Source organism: Halichoeres trimaculatus, unplaced genomic scaffold (genome assembly GCF_033239565.1).
Source record: "Halichoeres trimaculatus isolate MK-OKI-2021-1 unplaced genomic scaffold, fHalTri1.1 fHalTri1_scaffold_7, whole genome shotgun sequence".
Classification (NCBI taxonomy): Eukaryota; Metazoa; Chordata; class Actinopteri; order Labriformes; family Labridae; genus Halichoeres; species Halichoeres trimaculatus.
Genome location: NW_027437185.1, coordinates 24546784 through 24562864, shown reverse-complemented (window position 1 = coordinate 24562864; position 16081 = coordinate 24546784). Strand labels below are relative to the sequence as shown.

The window sequence follows — 16081 nt, the reverse complement described above, 5'->3', positions numbered from 1 at the left end:
TCACTTGTGACGCAGGAGAGGTTCCTGACCAGTACATTGACCAGTGGACCAATGAACACGAGAAGTCCCCCCTCCTGGGCTCTTTACGTCACACCTGGTCTTCTCATATTACCCTCAGGGGTCTTGCTTTTTTTTTTTTTTTTTCAGAATCTGGCTTTTCAATCAGGAGATGGCAGAGAAGGAGGGTAAAGAAATGATTGCATCAATGAAACCCTTGTTTAAGAATTATTTTCCAGCACAGAGACTATGTGTGTGTGTATGTGTGTGTGTATGTCTGTACTTGAAGGCCAGAAAAATACACTTAATACTTAAGCTAGTTCTGTTACTGAACACTCACCCTGAAAACACTGAAAAGTTAACCACATACAATAAGAGTTGACAAACTCAGTGAATCATAAAGTTGTAATTTACTGTTTGGCCACACTGTGGTGGTATGATGCCATAAATCCAACCAACATAGCTCCTTTCTGATTCTGAAAAACAGATACAAAACAAAACAAAACACACACACACACACACACACACACACACACACACACACACACACACACACACACACACACACACACACACACACACACACACATGTCTTCACTATTTTGTAAGGAAAGACAACATTCTGTAAGTTTTTTTTTTCTTTTATCTTTTTATGAGAATTTCTGATAACAATGTAGCTGAAATTATGAAAGAAATGAATGTGCGATCAAAGGGAAGTTGAGAGTGATCAATGAAATACACAGTCTTTTGAGGAGCATCTGAGTAAATATAGACATGATATAGCCTTTACTTTCATGTTCACCTTACTTTAATACGTAAAATATTCCACTTGGTGGAATGACGTGACATGGGGGGGGGCATTTTTTCCCAGACCAACTCTACATGTGGACTGAGGGGGCAGATCCTACCATGCACTGATGAACATTTACACCCGGAGTTACAGCTGGACACTTAAAGTCTTGTTGGTATCAGGGATTAACAGGATTTATGTGACATCCATAAATATAAAATGGGGCTATGCATTGAGATGTGCTGTTATCTGACATTCTTTGACTTTTTTTTCTGAACACTCTGCACTCTTTGGTTAAACTTCAATCCTTGATAGGAAAACTATTACCAAATAAAAAATTCAATGAGTCTCTCAAGCTTCTGCACTAGATATAATGTTTCAGTGGGAACAGGAAAAGCTGTTATAATTGGTTCAAATTAGTATTCTTTAGAGTCAGTGTAGCAAAAGTTTCATGAAGGTAAGGTCATAGCATTATTGTGCGTGTTAGTCATGTTTATTGCTGGTGGTGATTAATGAGTAACTAGAAAGAGAACATAGAAGGTGTGGAGGTCTTCTCATGGAAAACTAAAGTGACATTTGGACGCAGACACATAGTTCTGTCAGCTTCTCTTCACCTCTGATCTGCTTTATATATCTCACAAATGGCTTCAGATCTGACTATTTAAGGGGATCAACCATTGTAAGTATAAGTTATGTATTCAAAAATTAAAGAGATATTTGTGTTCACTTATTTTTCTTCCGGGTGGAAGAAAGTGTATCAAAGTGTCTCATTCTTACCTTTTAGCAGATGATCACTTGACTGGAATTTGAACTCCTGTTTTTTTGTTTGGGGCCATGAAGTTTTCAGCCACTTTCTGTCTTACTATTTTGCTGATCGTGTGTCCACTGTCTTCAGGTAAGATTCATAATTTTTAAGCTTTTGTTGATATATGCACTGAGTATCAGATAGATTTTATCGCATGCACGTGCCGTGAGCAATACCGGATGCATTTATGTCCTGAATTATTTTATTGTCTTGACGGTGTTGTGTGAGATAATTGAGATCTGAGCTGCTCAGAGGAAAAGTGAGACTGATTTTGTCTAATCTACTTGTGTCTTTTTTACTTGTGTGTTCTCTTTAAGATGCCTCTGACATTCCCAGCCTGTGGGGCAAGACACTAAAGGCCACGGGTAGTAGATGTTTCTGGAAGCTTAACCCAGACACTTCAGTACCAGCCTTGAAGGAGTTGACTGTATGCATACGATTAAACTTCACACTTCAAACCAAATGGACAGGTTTTGTTTACAAAGCACCAGGAGAAAGAAGCATAGAGCTTGGGCTCCAGGGTTCGAGTGAAATGTTGTCAGTGTTCCTGTTTGGGAAAGAAGTACACGTGGCAAAGAAACTGACAACCAACAAGTGGTACTCCATTTGTGTCACATGGTCTGGTCAAACTCAGAAGCTACGGGTCTACGTAAATGGAGACAATGAGCATGTGGCCACTGTTGATTGTCCCCAATGCCAACATCTGTCCCCGAATGGTACCCTCACTCTGGGGGCGTCTCATTTTGTCTCCAACGGTGGAGTGCAGCATGAGGATGGGAAGGATCTGATGGGTGAGATCGGTCTGTTCAGGATGTGGGCCAGAGAGTGGACTGCAGAGGAAATTAGGGCCAAGAGTTGTGCTGATGGAGACGTGCTGAGCTGGGACACACGGCAGTGGAAATCTAAATGCCCTCCTGAGCCGGGCAGCAACTTGCATTGTGGTAACTACAGCGTAAACGCTTTCCAGTACATCTCATGGTCATCCAGATTTGAAAGAAAAAATACTTTCAGGCTTTTCTCACCTATTTACACAACAAGGTGAGCTCCTGTAGAATTGACTGTATGCTGTTCAGTGAAAGGCCAGGAAAGAGTTAAACAACTTTTTTCACAGTTCATAAAGCTACTTATGTTTATATGCTTCCTTTTCAGGATGGTCACCGTACAGAATCAAAATGTGGACATTCATGGATATTTCTCCAAGGGCTGAAGAGTGTCCAGTGTCACCAGAGGAAGTCACAAGAAACTGGGTATGAGGAATATTTGAGCATGTAATTAAAGTTTGTCCACCACTGATGCTGAACAAACAGACAGTTCAAAGCAATGTTCTTTTTGTTGTCATCTCTTATCAGCTGGAGAGCATTTTCCCTCGGAACATTACTGTCCATGACATCTCTGTGTCATCTCCAAGGTAACACAACATTTGTTTACAAAGCACTTCTCTGAGCTGGCAGCAAGAGGAAGTACTCAGGAGGATCAATTAGACGTGACAGTTCCGCTGTACAAAAATTCTTCATACAGGTTTTCTTGGTCTAATTGGAAGCATTTATTTTAAATAAAGACAGTTGATGAGTCTGAATCCCATTTTAAGCAAGTGTTGTCAAAAAATATCCTGAGACGGGAGCTGATGTCCGCCACATTCAGAGCAGAAGCCTCGACCGTCAGGGCGTGTTCAGAAGGGTGGCCAGGGGTGACTCATGCCCACCTTAAAATCCAACCTGATCAGTTCCACTAAACTATGATTGGTTCCCCTCATCACAGGATTACTTTGTCAGAGTAGAACAACTCTCTAGACAGGTACCAAATTCACATTTATCTTCTTTAAACCAGAAAGAGACCATAAATGTTTTGGAATTGAAATATCACTGATAAATTTATTTCAATCAGTGAAGCAATGCATGAGAGTTTGTCAGCTTTGGGGCTTCAGAAGGTGACTTTGAAGAAGCTGAAGAGGATGCAATTTTAACATACAACCATTTTAAAGCAAAATGTAAACTGAAATAGAATATCTACAGGATACTTAAATGTAAGCTTCAAACACATATTCTACCCCTTAGTAAGACTAAGCCCCAGCGTGGCCACACTGGGAGGGATCAGGCATGGTACATGGTTTAGACATCATGGCAGTTTTCTTTAAGTGAAACTCTCGATCACATTTCTAATTGTAAACCAAAGATCTCTCAGGTTTGAAAACTTGAAAAACTGTTTTTTTCTGCTGGTTTAAAGCAAACAAATTAAGTAAAGCTTAGCCAAGTCAAGGGGTTGTTTAAGCAAAGTCTCATCTGTTATTTTGGAAGATACTGAGCCTCCAATCTAAACAGCAGATTACAAGCAGTAAGTTGGAGAGCTCTAAGGCCCCATTTACATAACACTGCTTCATCTGAAAACGGTAAAACGCGGTGAAAAAAAAATCTGTGTTTGCAGAAAAATGCTGAGGGACCGAAAACTCTGTAGTAAGCATGCCAGGCCTGTAGGTGGCGCTATAACTGTCTCGTCCAGAAACCGCTTTTGTGAGCTATTCACTGAAGTAGAGTTGAACCCATCATCTGGTGTATGTATTGACGAATACTAAATGCAGAAGTGGTGTAACAGATGTATAATTTGTTGAAAGACAGTCAGCAGATTCAGCAGATTCAGCAGCACAAGCTTGAAACGGTAGTTCGCAACGATCGTAACATGTATGCGCTTGCGCAAAGCGGAGCGTGACGTCAGCGTTTCCCCGACTTGCTGTTTACACGGCAGCGGGGTTGGCAGAATTTCAGGAAAACACTTCACTCTGGAGGCTGTTTTCAAAAGTTTGTTTTAGGTTGGCTTAAACGCCGTTTCCGTCTGAACGCGAGGCCAAAAGGCATCAATACTTTTGCAATGCAAAACCGTTGTCATGTAAATGGCCCTTTAATGTTTTGGCTTTACTGGGTCATTCGCTCTTTTTTAAACATTCTCTTGATAGAACTACTGTAACATTTTGGCTATTAATCAGTGACAGTAACATTTCATTTCATAAATATATTTGATGTATGAGAACAACTCAGATCTGTAAAAGCAATAGTATTCGAAAGTCCCCACTTTTGTACTCTCCTTGTACTAGTGGGGAAGTAAATTTGAACACAGCAGACTGTGTTATGATCAAACAACTTGTATGTGGATAGAAATACTGAGCACTCTCTACTTCTGCCAAGCTCAACTCTATTGTATCAGCAGAGGACAGTAGATGTGACTGATGCGTTGTTGGAATGAAGTGTGGTCATGGCTTCATTCCTCTCTGTAATTTCTGTTATCTGTGTTCCCTCACAGCCAAAGCTGCCATGTGGTTCATACATCTCAGGTACATGACAAATTGTCCTCAGTTTGATTTTCCAGGGGAAGAAGAAGCAATATCCTCAGAGAACAGCTGGTTAAAGAAAACATGAAGGGCTTTTTTAATAAGACTGTGTACTTTCCAAGGAAATGACTGACATACTGTATGATAGCAGAGATATCAGCAAGGTGGCTGTGAGTTATTTACAGAAAGATTGTTTCAGTAAAATGACATGACCTTTGGCTTAATATGAAAATGACTTTTGTCTTTAGGAATCTTTGGCATTTTCCGCCTGTGACAAGTGGTAAGTCATAGAGCATGAATAGACATCATGAAGAGGCAGATATTTTAGGTAAAGCTAACATGAAGATTTATTCCATGTCATTTTGATTCACTCCAAGTTTCAGCTGTGAAGCTTATGTGACTGTGGATCCTGCTGCTCAAGTAGAGGTGATTCAGGCGACCATTACTGCACTACTGAGTGTGACATTCTCTCATGACTTCCTCAACCTGACCGCTGATCCTCATAGCATCAGCGTTCTGCCTGTGGGTACGTTCACTTATGTTTCAGAGTAAACTTCTGTTATCTCCATTTGAAGGGAACTTCTTCATGAGTTTAAAAATTAAACAAATACTAATTATTACTGTCCTGACAAAAAGATTTATGTTGGTGCCACATAACTGCAATATTTGTTTGTTTCTGGTGTGAAACAAAATTTAATCTAGAAACATTCACTGCACAAGATCAGAACACTTTCACTCTGTTTATATGCTGAACTAATGAGATAAATCAGAAACACTGATAATACAGAAGATGATGTCAGAAAAGGATGTCTGCAATAGACATTTAAATATCTGGCAGTTGATTTAATCAATGACAATAATTTTGATTGATTGACTCTCAGACAGTGATGTGGTTATAACCCTGATTCTAAGTTATTTTAAATCATTTCAGAGTCATTCCCTGCAGAATCAGATCCAGCTCCAACCATCAGCGCTAACGCAACTACACCAAGTGAGCATGCAAAATAACAAAAAAACATACAAAATTGGGATTACATTAAATTCAAACTTTGCAAAACTCTCTCCTTGTGCGGTTTTACAAGGATTTTTTTTGTAAATGTCATTTCAGGAGACACAGGTCCAACTCAAAGTCTACCAGCTGGCCCCAGTAACACATCAACAACTGGAGGGCCTCTAGATTTCAACGAAACTTCTGGTTGGTTCTCAAAACTACTTAAATAAATCGTTATCAGTCTTTAAAATAAAATTTTGTTGGAACACAGAACTGAAATAGAGCTTTATCTGTGCAAAGCAAAATCACCCCAAGACAATCTGGTACATTTGAAAGTTGGGTAAAAAAAAAAAGTCCTATACAAAGACATGAACAGTGGGATCATATTGCCTTAAAATGTATAAAATCATCAAGGCAGTCTTTTTGGTTTAAAAACTGGGGGTGCCTTGAAGGGTTTTTACTTCCTCTATGAGCAGATCATCAAATTACATGTCAAATTTTGTTTTGTAGTTCTGTTGTTCTGGATTTGTGGTTATTAGCTAAACTGTAAAATAACACAAACAATGACAATGCAATGGGTGACTAGGATGACGCCCGTCAAAGATTTAGACTGAATAAAAACATGCGCTTTGTCTGCGATGTCACTTGAAGATTTTTGGAAAAGTCCGAAAATGCTTGGAAATGTTAACTCAACCAAACTTTTGTCCAACTGAGACAAAACAAAAGAGGTGGAGCTGAGGCAGACCTTTAGACTCAACTACAATGTGCCCATTGATCTGTCAGCTGTCTCCCTAAACAGGCTGTTGTCATGCAGAATTTGATGTAAAAATATTTTTAAATGGGATCTGAAGGGGATTCTTTAGCTTTCGGAACCCTTGTGGACTCTGAAGGGACTGCATTTTTTGCCCTTCCACAATGACTTTAATTTTGACTCATGAAGTTGCTATTTGGATACAGCATGCCTCAGTCTTTATGCCTCTGCTCCTGAGACAGATCCTTGCACGGCCACCTGTTGGTTGAGGGTTTTTTACGCATTAAGAGAACATGTACCATCAGCCTCATGAAGCTCACTTTGCTGGTTTTAAAGAGAAGAGGATATGCACCTTAAGAGGAGAGTCACTGAAGGCCTTGGGCACTAACCAGTGACTTATAACATATTCATATTAAAATTTAAACAAAACTTTTAAAACCTTTCTTCCATGAAGGTTGTTCGTCCCCTGAGGAAAATATTTACTGTTAAAAGTAAAGGTTTGTAATCCACTTAAGTTGAAGAATGAAAGTAAGACTTAAAATATATTTGGTATTACTTGTTGAACAATCATTGTGATACGATTTGAAGTTGTCTTCTCATCTTTGCAGTACGGCCTGATATGTTCTTCAGAGTCAATTTGAACCTGAGTTTGACTGGCAACCCAACAAATCCACAAGATTTTATAGATAAATGGGTAAGGGTTTAATATTACAGCACTTAAATGTTTTCTTTGCTTCAAAAGTGTGTTTATTGACTTGTTTTTCTGTGTCTGAAGTTAACACAGCAGCTTCAAGTGAATATGACCGTGACTGTGCTGAATCTCATCATCAAGCAAGGTGATAGCAGGTGGGCACTGAATCCATGGAATGCTTCAAATATGGTGTCTATACTTAAAGTGCTAGGTAGATTATGACAAATCTTTCTTGTTTTACAGAGACATAGGGCATGGGCTTATGGTAAGTACAGGAAGACAAAACTGGTTAAAATGTTATACTTTATAAGTTCTTGGATGCTAAGTACTAAAAGTATGGCATACTAAAGCGATAATGGTGCAACATCTCGCTTCCTTTTTTTCAGACCTCCCTTGTCCAACAAACAAAGTAGGTGACTGAAAAACACAAAATAATTACTTTGCCAAAAGCTGCATGACCTCCCTGCTTCGTTCTGCAGCACAGTTTGAATCCTGTATAAATGTTGGATACATTCTCAATAATGAACCTACAGGGATGAATCCCTGCAGTGCAAACTGAGTAACCATTAACTGTGTTTCCTTTGCAGATATAACTGCGCCTTTCATGTCCGGGATTACAGTTCAAGCAATGTGAATCTCACTAAAATGCTTATTAATGAAGCACTGACATCAAAGTATGAAAGTGACTCCTGTATTATTCAAACTACAGAAGTTGTGATCAAGCATATAGGTAAGCTGTCTTTTTCCTGGCACTATTCAAACACTAACTGTTGTTATGACATGAGACTCAAAAACTGGTGCTTTATTTCAGAGCCTGATATTTGTTTGGAGGAACCTACCTCAACAATCTATGGAAAATATTTTTGGCCTGATACATTTCCTCAAACTGTAGCAGAAATGGGATGCACAAAGCCAAGATATGAAAGAGCTTACAGGCTTTGGTGAGTACTTCACTTCCATGTACTCAAAAGGTTTCAATCTGAAGAAAGCCAGTGACAACTGAGCTTTCAAACATGCACCTAAGACTAAAAGAGCACAGAGGAGCAGTGATGTCATCCACTGCAAATATTTTATTCCAGGTTTATGATGTCCACACCTTGGAGCGTGACCAGGTTCATGGGTCTGAATATATTTCCAAAAATGTACATATTGTAACAAACAAAGACAGACTCTGCATTGGATGACACATCATGCTCTTAGCTGTTTCTTAACTTTGCCTTCAAGAATATTCTGAGATCTTTAATCTTCTGAGATGTTCTTTATTGCAGCCTGAATCATCTGAGCTAATATTTATCCTGGTTTGTAAATACAGGGATAAAGATGGGAGGCTTTTTTTGCGCTATGCTCTATTTATAAGCACCAACCTTGGTTTTCTTTGTTGCAACAATCTGTTTCCATAGAGACAGCCCAGCACTACAAGAGTATTCCCTCAATTACAATGTCCTGTTTCACTCAACCCACCTACTCGGCACACAAGCTCCAACATAAAACATTAACACACATTGTGCTGATGACTCCCAGCCAGGTTTAACCACAGGTGAAAAAACAATTTCCTTTAAGTGAACTGTTACTAGTGCATTTATGGCTTGAATTAATAACCCTGATGGACCACGACAAGGTAATACTGTGCTTTATGGTCACTTATGAAACTCTGTAGTGATGCTTATTAAGTTCAAATAGGTTTATCTTCAGCAGACAGGTGGGTTTTAAAGATTTATCACCCTTAGTGGAAAAATTGCAATAAATGGATGAGGACCAAGTAGAACCCTGTCCATGTGCTGTTAATTAACCATGCTTTCCCTTCTCTCCCTCTCTGCAGCAAATTAGATATTGAAACTGACACAACCAGCTGGGCTGATCCTGACATGTCGAGGTGCAAACCTCTGGTGACAATATCAGACTTGGAAAATATCACAGTCACCACTGGTAAGAGGATCCGACCCTCTCACAGACCCTGTTTGATGTGTATTTTTTAATATTATCATCACAAGTGTGGCATTAAAACATCAGGAAAGCATTTCCAGAAGCTCATGAAATAAAAAAAGAAGCTTTTCTTTAATTTTAAAACATCACTTAAAGTGTTGTTATTGATTTCCAGATAATGCAGAGGAGGTGGTGAGCATGATTCAGGACCTTGTAGATAATCAGTTGGGAAGCAGTACAGAGCTCTCTCCCTCTGATCTGGATACAGTGGTGGAGAAGCTCAGCGAAGTAGTTGATGTCGGCACCATCAAACCAGCTGTTGGTGCTAATATTGTCAACATTGTAGCAGATGTGCTGTTTTCCAAAACTGACATCACTCCGGTTGCAGGCATGTAAGTAGAGAGAAAGAGACAAGTATTTTAACCCTTGATGATTTGTCGCAAATTTGCGACATACCCTGTCAGGTCTTGATGCAGCTGAAATGACCTATGTAACTCATTATTACCTATTGATTCATATTCTACACAGATTGTATCAGATCCACTATAACACAATTGGTATTGGTCAGGGGGTGAACTTCCTATGTCTACATATGAAATATAACTTAGTTATAACTATTGTGTGAACTATACTCAAATTTACAATCTCCACTCAATGTTACAACTGTAAGAATGCAAAAACACAAACAAACAATCTATTTCAATAATTGTTTATTATTCCACTAAATATGGAAATGACATGGGTGCAGATATTCATAAAAACTTCACTTGTGTAATATTTATCTTTTGTTGATCTTTTTCTTTTGAAACAGTGTCCTCAACCTGACAGAGAGAATGGGAAACAATATAGATTTTGAAGAGGAATCTTTTAGTGTAACAGCACCCTCGTTGGCCCTGTCCATGGTGAATGTTGCCCCAGGTGAATTCAGTGGCCTCACGTTTGGTGTGTCTGCCATCTCTCCAGTCCAAAACCCACAGGTGAGCCACCACAAATCTTTAGATTTGCAGCAAAAACGGCACAGTGACAACTTTTTAGGTAAAAAGCAATGTCACATTCCAGTTTTCTATGAACTCTAATGTGATTCTATTCAGTTTCTCTGGTGTCCTTTCTGCAACTGTGAATGTGAACACATAGGAATTGTAGTATGCTGAAAAAAACTGAAAACAACTGAAGTCCAAGGGAGTCTGTTCTGAAATTAGGTTGAACAGATGAGAATACTTTTTGGTGTAACTCTGTTGAATTGTGTTTGCATTCATTTACCTTTTTCTCAGATTTTCATCAACCAGAGCTTTGTGAGTGAACCACTACCTGAATCAGATGCAACTATCTCTTTGCCCGCTGCCCTCCATGACCTGTTCCCTCCTGGAGATGTCCATACAACGCGTATTCAGTTTCAATTCTACGGAACTCAGGAGCTTTTTCCGGTACCGCCAACCAAAATTATTCATATTTTTTCTCTTCATTTTGTGACTTTTCAATCAACTTTGCCTCTTTCTCTACATTTGTAATGACTGAAGTACGCACAAGCATACTTCTTAGTTTGGCATCCACAATTACTTTTATACTTGGGTATTTGTGGGGGTTAATACAAACTCAATGTAACCTGTACGATTGCCAGTTTTAGAAGATTTGAGACGCTAGAAAAAAATATTCCAGAGCCACTGCCATAAAGTAAATGGCCTCATAAATCATATATAAAAAAAGTGTTTTTTTCCAAACTGTCAAACTTTCCACAAATAAATAAAACAAAAACAGACAAAATTTTGATTGATATTTCAAGTGTAGCATAGGTATCCATATATTTAATGTGACTGATTCTCTCACTTTAGCATATATACTTCACTTTTGATATTAACAGCTACAGTGAAATGCTGCTTACCTCATTTTATTTATAGTCCTGCTCACTTTAAAGCCCCTTTGAGGAGTTTATGTATCTGTTATGTAACAGGCTGAAATTAATATAGTTGCCTCTTTACAACCTTTTAAAGCAAACAGAATAATAAACATGTGTTAGACAAGGTGATTAACAGCACACTGCTGATAAACCCTTGTTTCATGAAAAAGATTCTCATTAAAGATAAATCCAACTCTTAAAGAGAGATGTTTTTTTTTTTTTATTTTAACAAGAAACATAAACTGCACATATACAATATAAAATAAGTAAAGGTGGCTTTGTCCAAAGAGGGTATCAAAATCAGCTCTGACCAAAAGTTCCTAACAGGAGCTTTAAAGTAACAACCTTTTTTATTTTTTAACAGGACCCAAGCATAAAAAATGGAACTCAGAATGCCTCAGCACTGATTTCCTATATAATATCTGCCAGTGTCAATAGCAGCCATGTCAGCAACTTAAAGGACCCAGTCGTGGTCACCATGAACCATCCAAGTCACAAACAGGTGAGAAATTTGCCAATAAGAAAAGTATTTGTTTGACTATATATCCTTTATGACTTCCGTGGGGTTGTCTTTCTTTCTTTCTTTTTTTGTTTGCTTGTTTGTTTTGCAGAAAAACTACAGAGTACAGTGTGTGTTCTGGGATTTCCAGAAAAACGGTAAGTTGGGTGTTAAGATTGTGTTTAATGTGTTTATAAGCAGCTTCAATGAAATATTATGGGGTATTGGTGTGTGTGTGTGTGTGTGTGTGTGTGTGTGTGTGTGTGTGTGTGTGTGTGTGTGTGTGTGTGTGTGTGTGTGTGTGTGTGTGTGTGTGTGTGTGAGTCAGACGGGCAAGGCGGTTGGAACAACAGAGGTTGTGATACCCGGAGTATCTCTTCTAATCGGACCAGCTGCCGGTGTGATCACCTCACTCATTTTGCTATTCTGGTGGTGAGTCATGTGTTAGCTCTTTATAAATAAAACCGGGGAACAGAAAACTCCCACGTACATACCAACATATTTTGTACAATCTGGCCACTCGCTAAAGGCTTGCATCTTTTTTTTTTCGATGATGCAGGATGCTGACGTTAAAGCCACAGTGTACATTCTTGATGAAACTACAACTATGTTGTGTTTGAACAGCTTGTGAAAGCTTGGTGACACTACAGACTGCTTTTCTTTGAGTATGACTCAAATACTTTGTTCTACTGATTTTTGGTCACAGGATTTTTTTGGCGGTGATACCAGCGATACTGACACTGAGATTCTGACAGTGATTTCTTATCTGGGTTGTGGTATATCCTCCATCTTTCTGGGCATCACTCTTCTCACCTACCTTGCTTTTGAGTGAGTGATTATGACACTAACTTTAAAAGGATTATATTGTTAGGTCCATCTTCACTGCAATTGAAAAGATGAAGAATTCATAATCAAACTTGAGTCTGTATGACACATAAACTTAAAGGCTCCCAATGAACACTGAGACGTTTCTCTTTCTTGCTCCCGGTGTTTTGATGTCTCTCTAAACTTCAGGAAGCTGCGCAGAGACTACCCATCTAAGATACTCATCAATCTCTCAGCTGCCCTGCTTGGGTTGTGCATGCTCTTCCTGCTTGACTCCTGGCTCTCATCCTTCTCCAACTACGGCCTGTGCATTGCCACAGCTGCCTCGCTGCACTACTTCCTGCTGGCTTCTTTCACCTGGATGGGCCTAGAGGCGCTGCATATGTACTTTGCCCTGGTCAAAGTCTTCAACATCTATGTTCCCTCCTATATCCTCAAGTTCTGTGCCGTGGGGTGGGGTAAGACAGCACCTTAAATGTTCCTCACAGCAGAAGAACACAACAGATTTACAGTGGTTGATCAGGGAATAAGATGTTAAGAAATTAGCCTGTTTTCCTTGCCTTCTGCATGTATTGCTGACTTTTTTGTCAGTGCTTTTTATTATTTTGTGTTTCCATAGGTTTCCCTCTGGTGATAGTCAGCCTGGTGCTGGCCATAGATAAAGATGCTTACGGCGGCACTGCTCCAGAAAAGGCAAACGTGGCTCTCCAGTCCACAGATCCATTGTAAGTAAAAGCACAGGGTGAGTCATCTTCATCTTAGGAGTAGGTTACTAGAGTACATGAAATTCTTAATGGTGGGAAAATGTTACAGATCACTGAAAAGCCACACTCTAGACTAGACCAGACTGAACTATAAATAACTGCTGTTTATGGCAGTGATGATACATCCTCATGTCAGTGACATGATGACAAACTTCCTCCTTTCAGTTGCTGGCTGCAGAATGACGTCTACATATACGTGACGGTGATGGCTTATTTTCTTCTGATCCTGTTGTGCAACATCTTCGTGTTCATCGTGGTTCTGATCCAAATCAAACAGATGGGGGTCAATAAGCCTTCAGCAAACAGCCGCACGTCTCTGCAAGACCTGAGGGCGGTGGCCAGCCTCACAGTGCTGTTAGGTCTGACCTGGGGGATGGGCTTCTTTGCAGTTGGCCCCGGAAGAGTGGCCATGCTGTACCTTTTCTGCATCTTCAACTCTTTACAGGGTAATAAGGAGCTGATGTGTCATCATGTAAAGACAAATTTCTTTTACAGACATCTGTAAATGTACTAGTGAGCCAGTATACAGTATATTACAACACAGTATTATAAAATCTGATCAAATCTAATATGATATAATGTGGTAAGATAGAAGAAGTACAGAACAATACCATACAATAACATCCAATATCATATAATACAACATGATACAGTAAGGCAAACAAAGTATGTAATAAAACTCAATACATAATGAGACAGTACATTATGTTGTGATACAATACTATAAAATAGGACATGCTATGATGATACTGTATTATGCTGCGACATGATACAAGATTACAATACTATATGTTCGCTACAAAACTATATGATATGATACAATATGCTATGACATAATACTGTACGATACTAGCAATTATTATTAGATACTATATGCTACAAAAAGATAAGCTATGCTTTAGTAGGATATGATATGACACAATATGATGCATTGTACGATACAGTACCATGGGCTGTAAAAAGGATGGACATCATCTTGCCTGGCTCGAAGTGAGGTCACCACAAAAACTGCTCCCCCTGGTGGCTGGCTGCAGTGTAGTTATAAAAAAACTTCAACTCCATCTTCCCAGCCATTCCTGATGAGCTGTGTTCAAACTTGAAAAAATTAATACACCTCGTAGAAATGATTCTCATATCCATTTGTTGTGGTGATTTGAAGATATTATTGGGCTGCCTTCCATTCAGGCCCCCTTTTTCTAAAAAAAGTTTCATTTTAATCAGTTATAAGAAGTTAAAACTAGGCTTTACGTCATGATTAACAATGATTGACAGTTGACATTCTGTTTTTTTTTTTTTTGGGGATCGTAAAATAAGTTTGGAGGGGGACCCAAGAAGAGATTAGACTTTTAAAAGAAAAAACAACTCATTTACTTCACTCAGATTCTCTGAGTTCCTAATAGCTTATACTAAGCAGACTCTGGCTGCACAACAGCTGCCAATGGCGGTGCCTGTGACAGGGGTATGGTAGGATAGGTAATCTTAGGTTACCTTGGGTTATGTTAGGTTATGCTGCACTACATTTTGCAGCTCTAGGCTATGTTTGGTTAGGTTATGTAATGTTACGCTGTGTTGTGCTAGGCTATGCTGCGCAAGGCAGAGCCACACTATGTTTCGTTAAGTAATGTTCAATCTGATACGATATGATGTGGTGCGATACGATACATTATGATTCACCTTGATATCTGAAACATTATATAGTTTTCCACTGCTCTTAAACCTAAGTTTTGCACGTATCTAGTTGCCTTTCCACTGTAAACACAAACAGTAGTGACAAAAACAAACAGGGAAAGAATAGGAACATTTGGAAACCACAGACAACACGTTTTGCATCATACCATCATTACACACACAGCATTCATGAGTTGAAAAGTTTGGAACACCATAATGCTTTCACAACCTAAAAAGCATTGTTAAAAACTTTGACAGATTAAAATAAAAGTGTTTTTTTTTGTTTTGTCTTTTTTTCTCAGGCTTCTTCATTTTTTTGTTTCACTGTTTGATGAAGGAGAATGTAAGAAAACAGTGGAGAATTCACCTGAGCTGTGGACATTCTGGACCCGGTGACTCCTCAGGTATACCGTGTAAAACATAATGCTTGTGCAGTATTTGTTGGGCATGCTGAAGTATAACAGCAGTATGGGTAACTAGTCTGACTGATATATTTTCTCTTTCGTGTCTCCTTGTGTTCAGACTTGAGCCGCTCTTTGACGGTGGGAGGTGGCCGTGGAAAAAAAAATATTCTTGTTAACTCTGACTCCATGGCTTCTGACAACACCACCACCAGGAAGGTGTCAGACTCCTCTACAGGATCCACACCAAATCACCACCAGAGGGTGTGATCGAGCCTCTGTTTAGGCCGTACTGTTAAACTGTTGTCTCCAACCCAAGGTCCTTTGTTCAGTCAGAGAAGAAAACAGAACATATTCTGTATGGGGAAGGGCAAGTTAAAAAAAAAAAAAAAAACTCAAGTGGATACAACTAATAGCAGGGTGCAGTGTGCTGGACGTCAAGTGGTGTATTCTTTTCTCTTTAAATACAGTATATGTAAAGTTACACTAACTGTCAGTGGTGCAGCTCTAGGATTGTAGTGTATTTTCTATGGACTTAGATATTCTGTTTCCCATCATGCAAACTATACTAGAAACTTTACATGTTGTCATAACTTATACTTTAATAAACAATTGATGTAAGTTATTCTGCAGGTTTTGTGTTATTTATATTTTTCGAATCTTGGCATTCATAATGTCCTCAGACTGTCTGTTTTTGTTAAGCTGTCAATCCATCCAAATTTTGACTTTTTTTGCAATTGAAAATTCATTAATTCATTTATTG

The 16081-nt window shown here is 39.0% G+C and overlaps 1 protein-coding gene across 1 annotated transcript; it reads left to right on the top strand.

Annotated features, from left to right (window-relative positions):
• The first annotated feature begins 5849 nt into the window (after positions 1-5849).
• adgrg4a (adhesion G protein-coupled receptor G4a) lies at positions 5850-15877 on the top strand. Its single transcript, XM_074673657.1, has 21 exons — positions 5850-5902; positions 6020-6106; positions 7262-7347; positions 7429-7499; positions 7588-7609; positions 7731-7753; positions 7932-8074; positions 8156-8285; positions 9164-9270; positions 9443-9659; positions 10079-10244; positions 10539-10691; positions 11526-11663; positions 11773-11818; positions 11989-12092; positions 12367-12488; positions 12675-12943; positions 13105-13210; positions 13415-13695; positions 15220-15321; positions 15440-15877. The coding sequence occupies exons 3-21, from the start codon at positions 7273-7275 to the stop codon at positions 15586-15588; spliced, it is 2424 nt and encodes an 807-aa protein (XP_074529758.1). The 5' UTR covers positions 5850-5902; positions 6020-6106; positions 7262-7272; the 3' UTR covers positions 15589-15877.
• Positions 15878-16081: the final 204 nt, after the last annotated feature.

What these genes read in the sequence shown, in the direction of transcription:
- adgrg4a (XM_074673657.1), top strand. Translation starts at nt 7,273, where the DNA reads ATGTTCTTCAGAGTCAATTTGAACCTGAGTTTGACTGGCAACCCAACA. An exon ending in TCCCTTGTCCAACAAACAAA is followed by an intron (nt 7,754 to 7,931) that starts GTAGGTGACTGA and finishes TTTCCTTTGCAG; the next exon opens with ATATAACTGCGCCTTTCATG. An exon ending in GTTCTGTGCCGTGGGGTGGG is followed by an intron (nt 12,944 to 13,104) that starts GTAAGACAGCAC and finishes GTGTTTCCATAG; the next exon opens with GTTTCCCTCTGGTGATAGTC.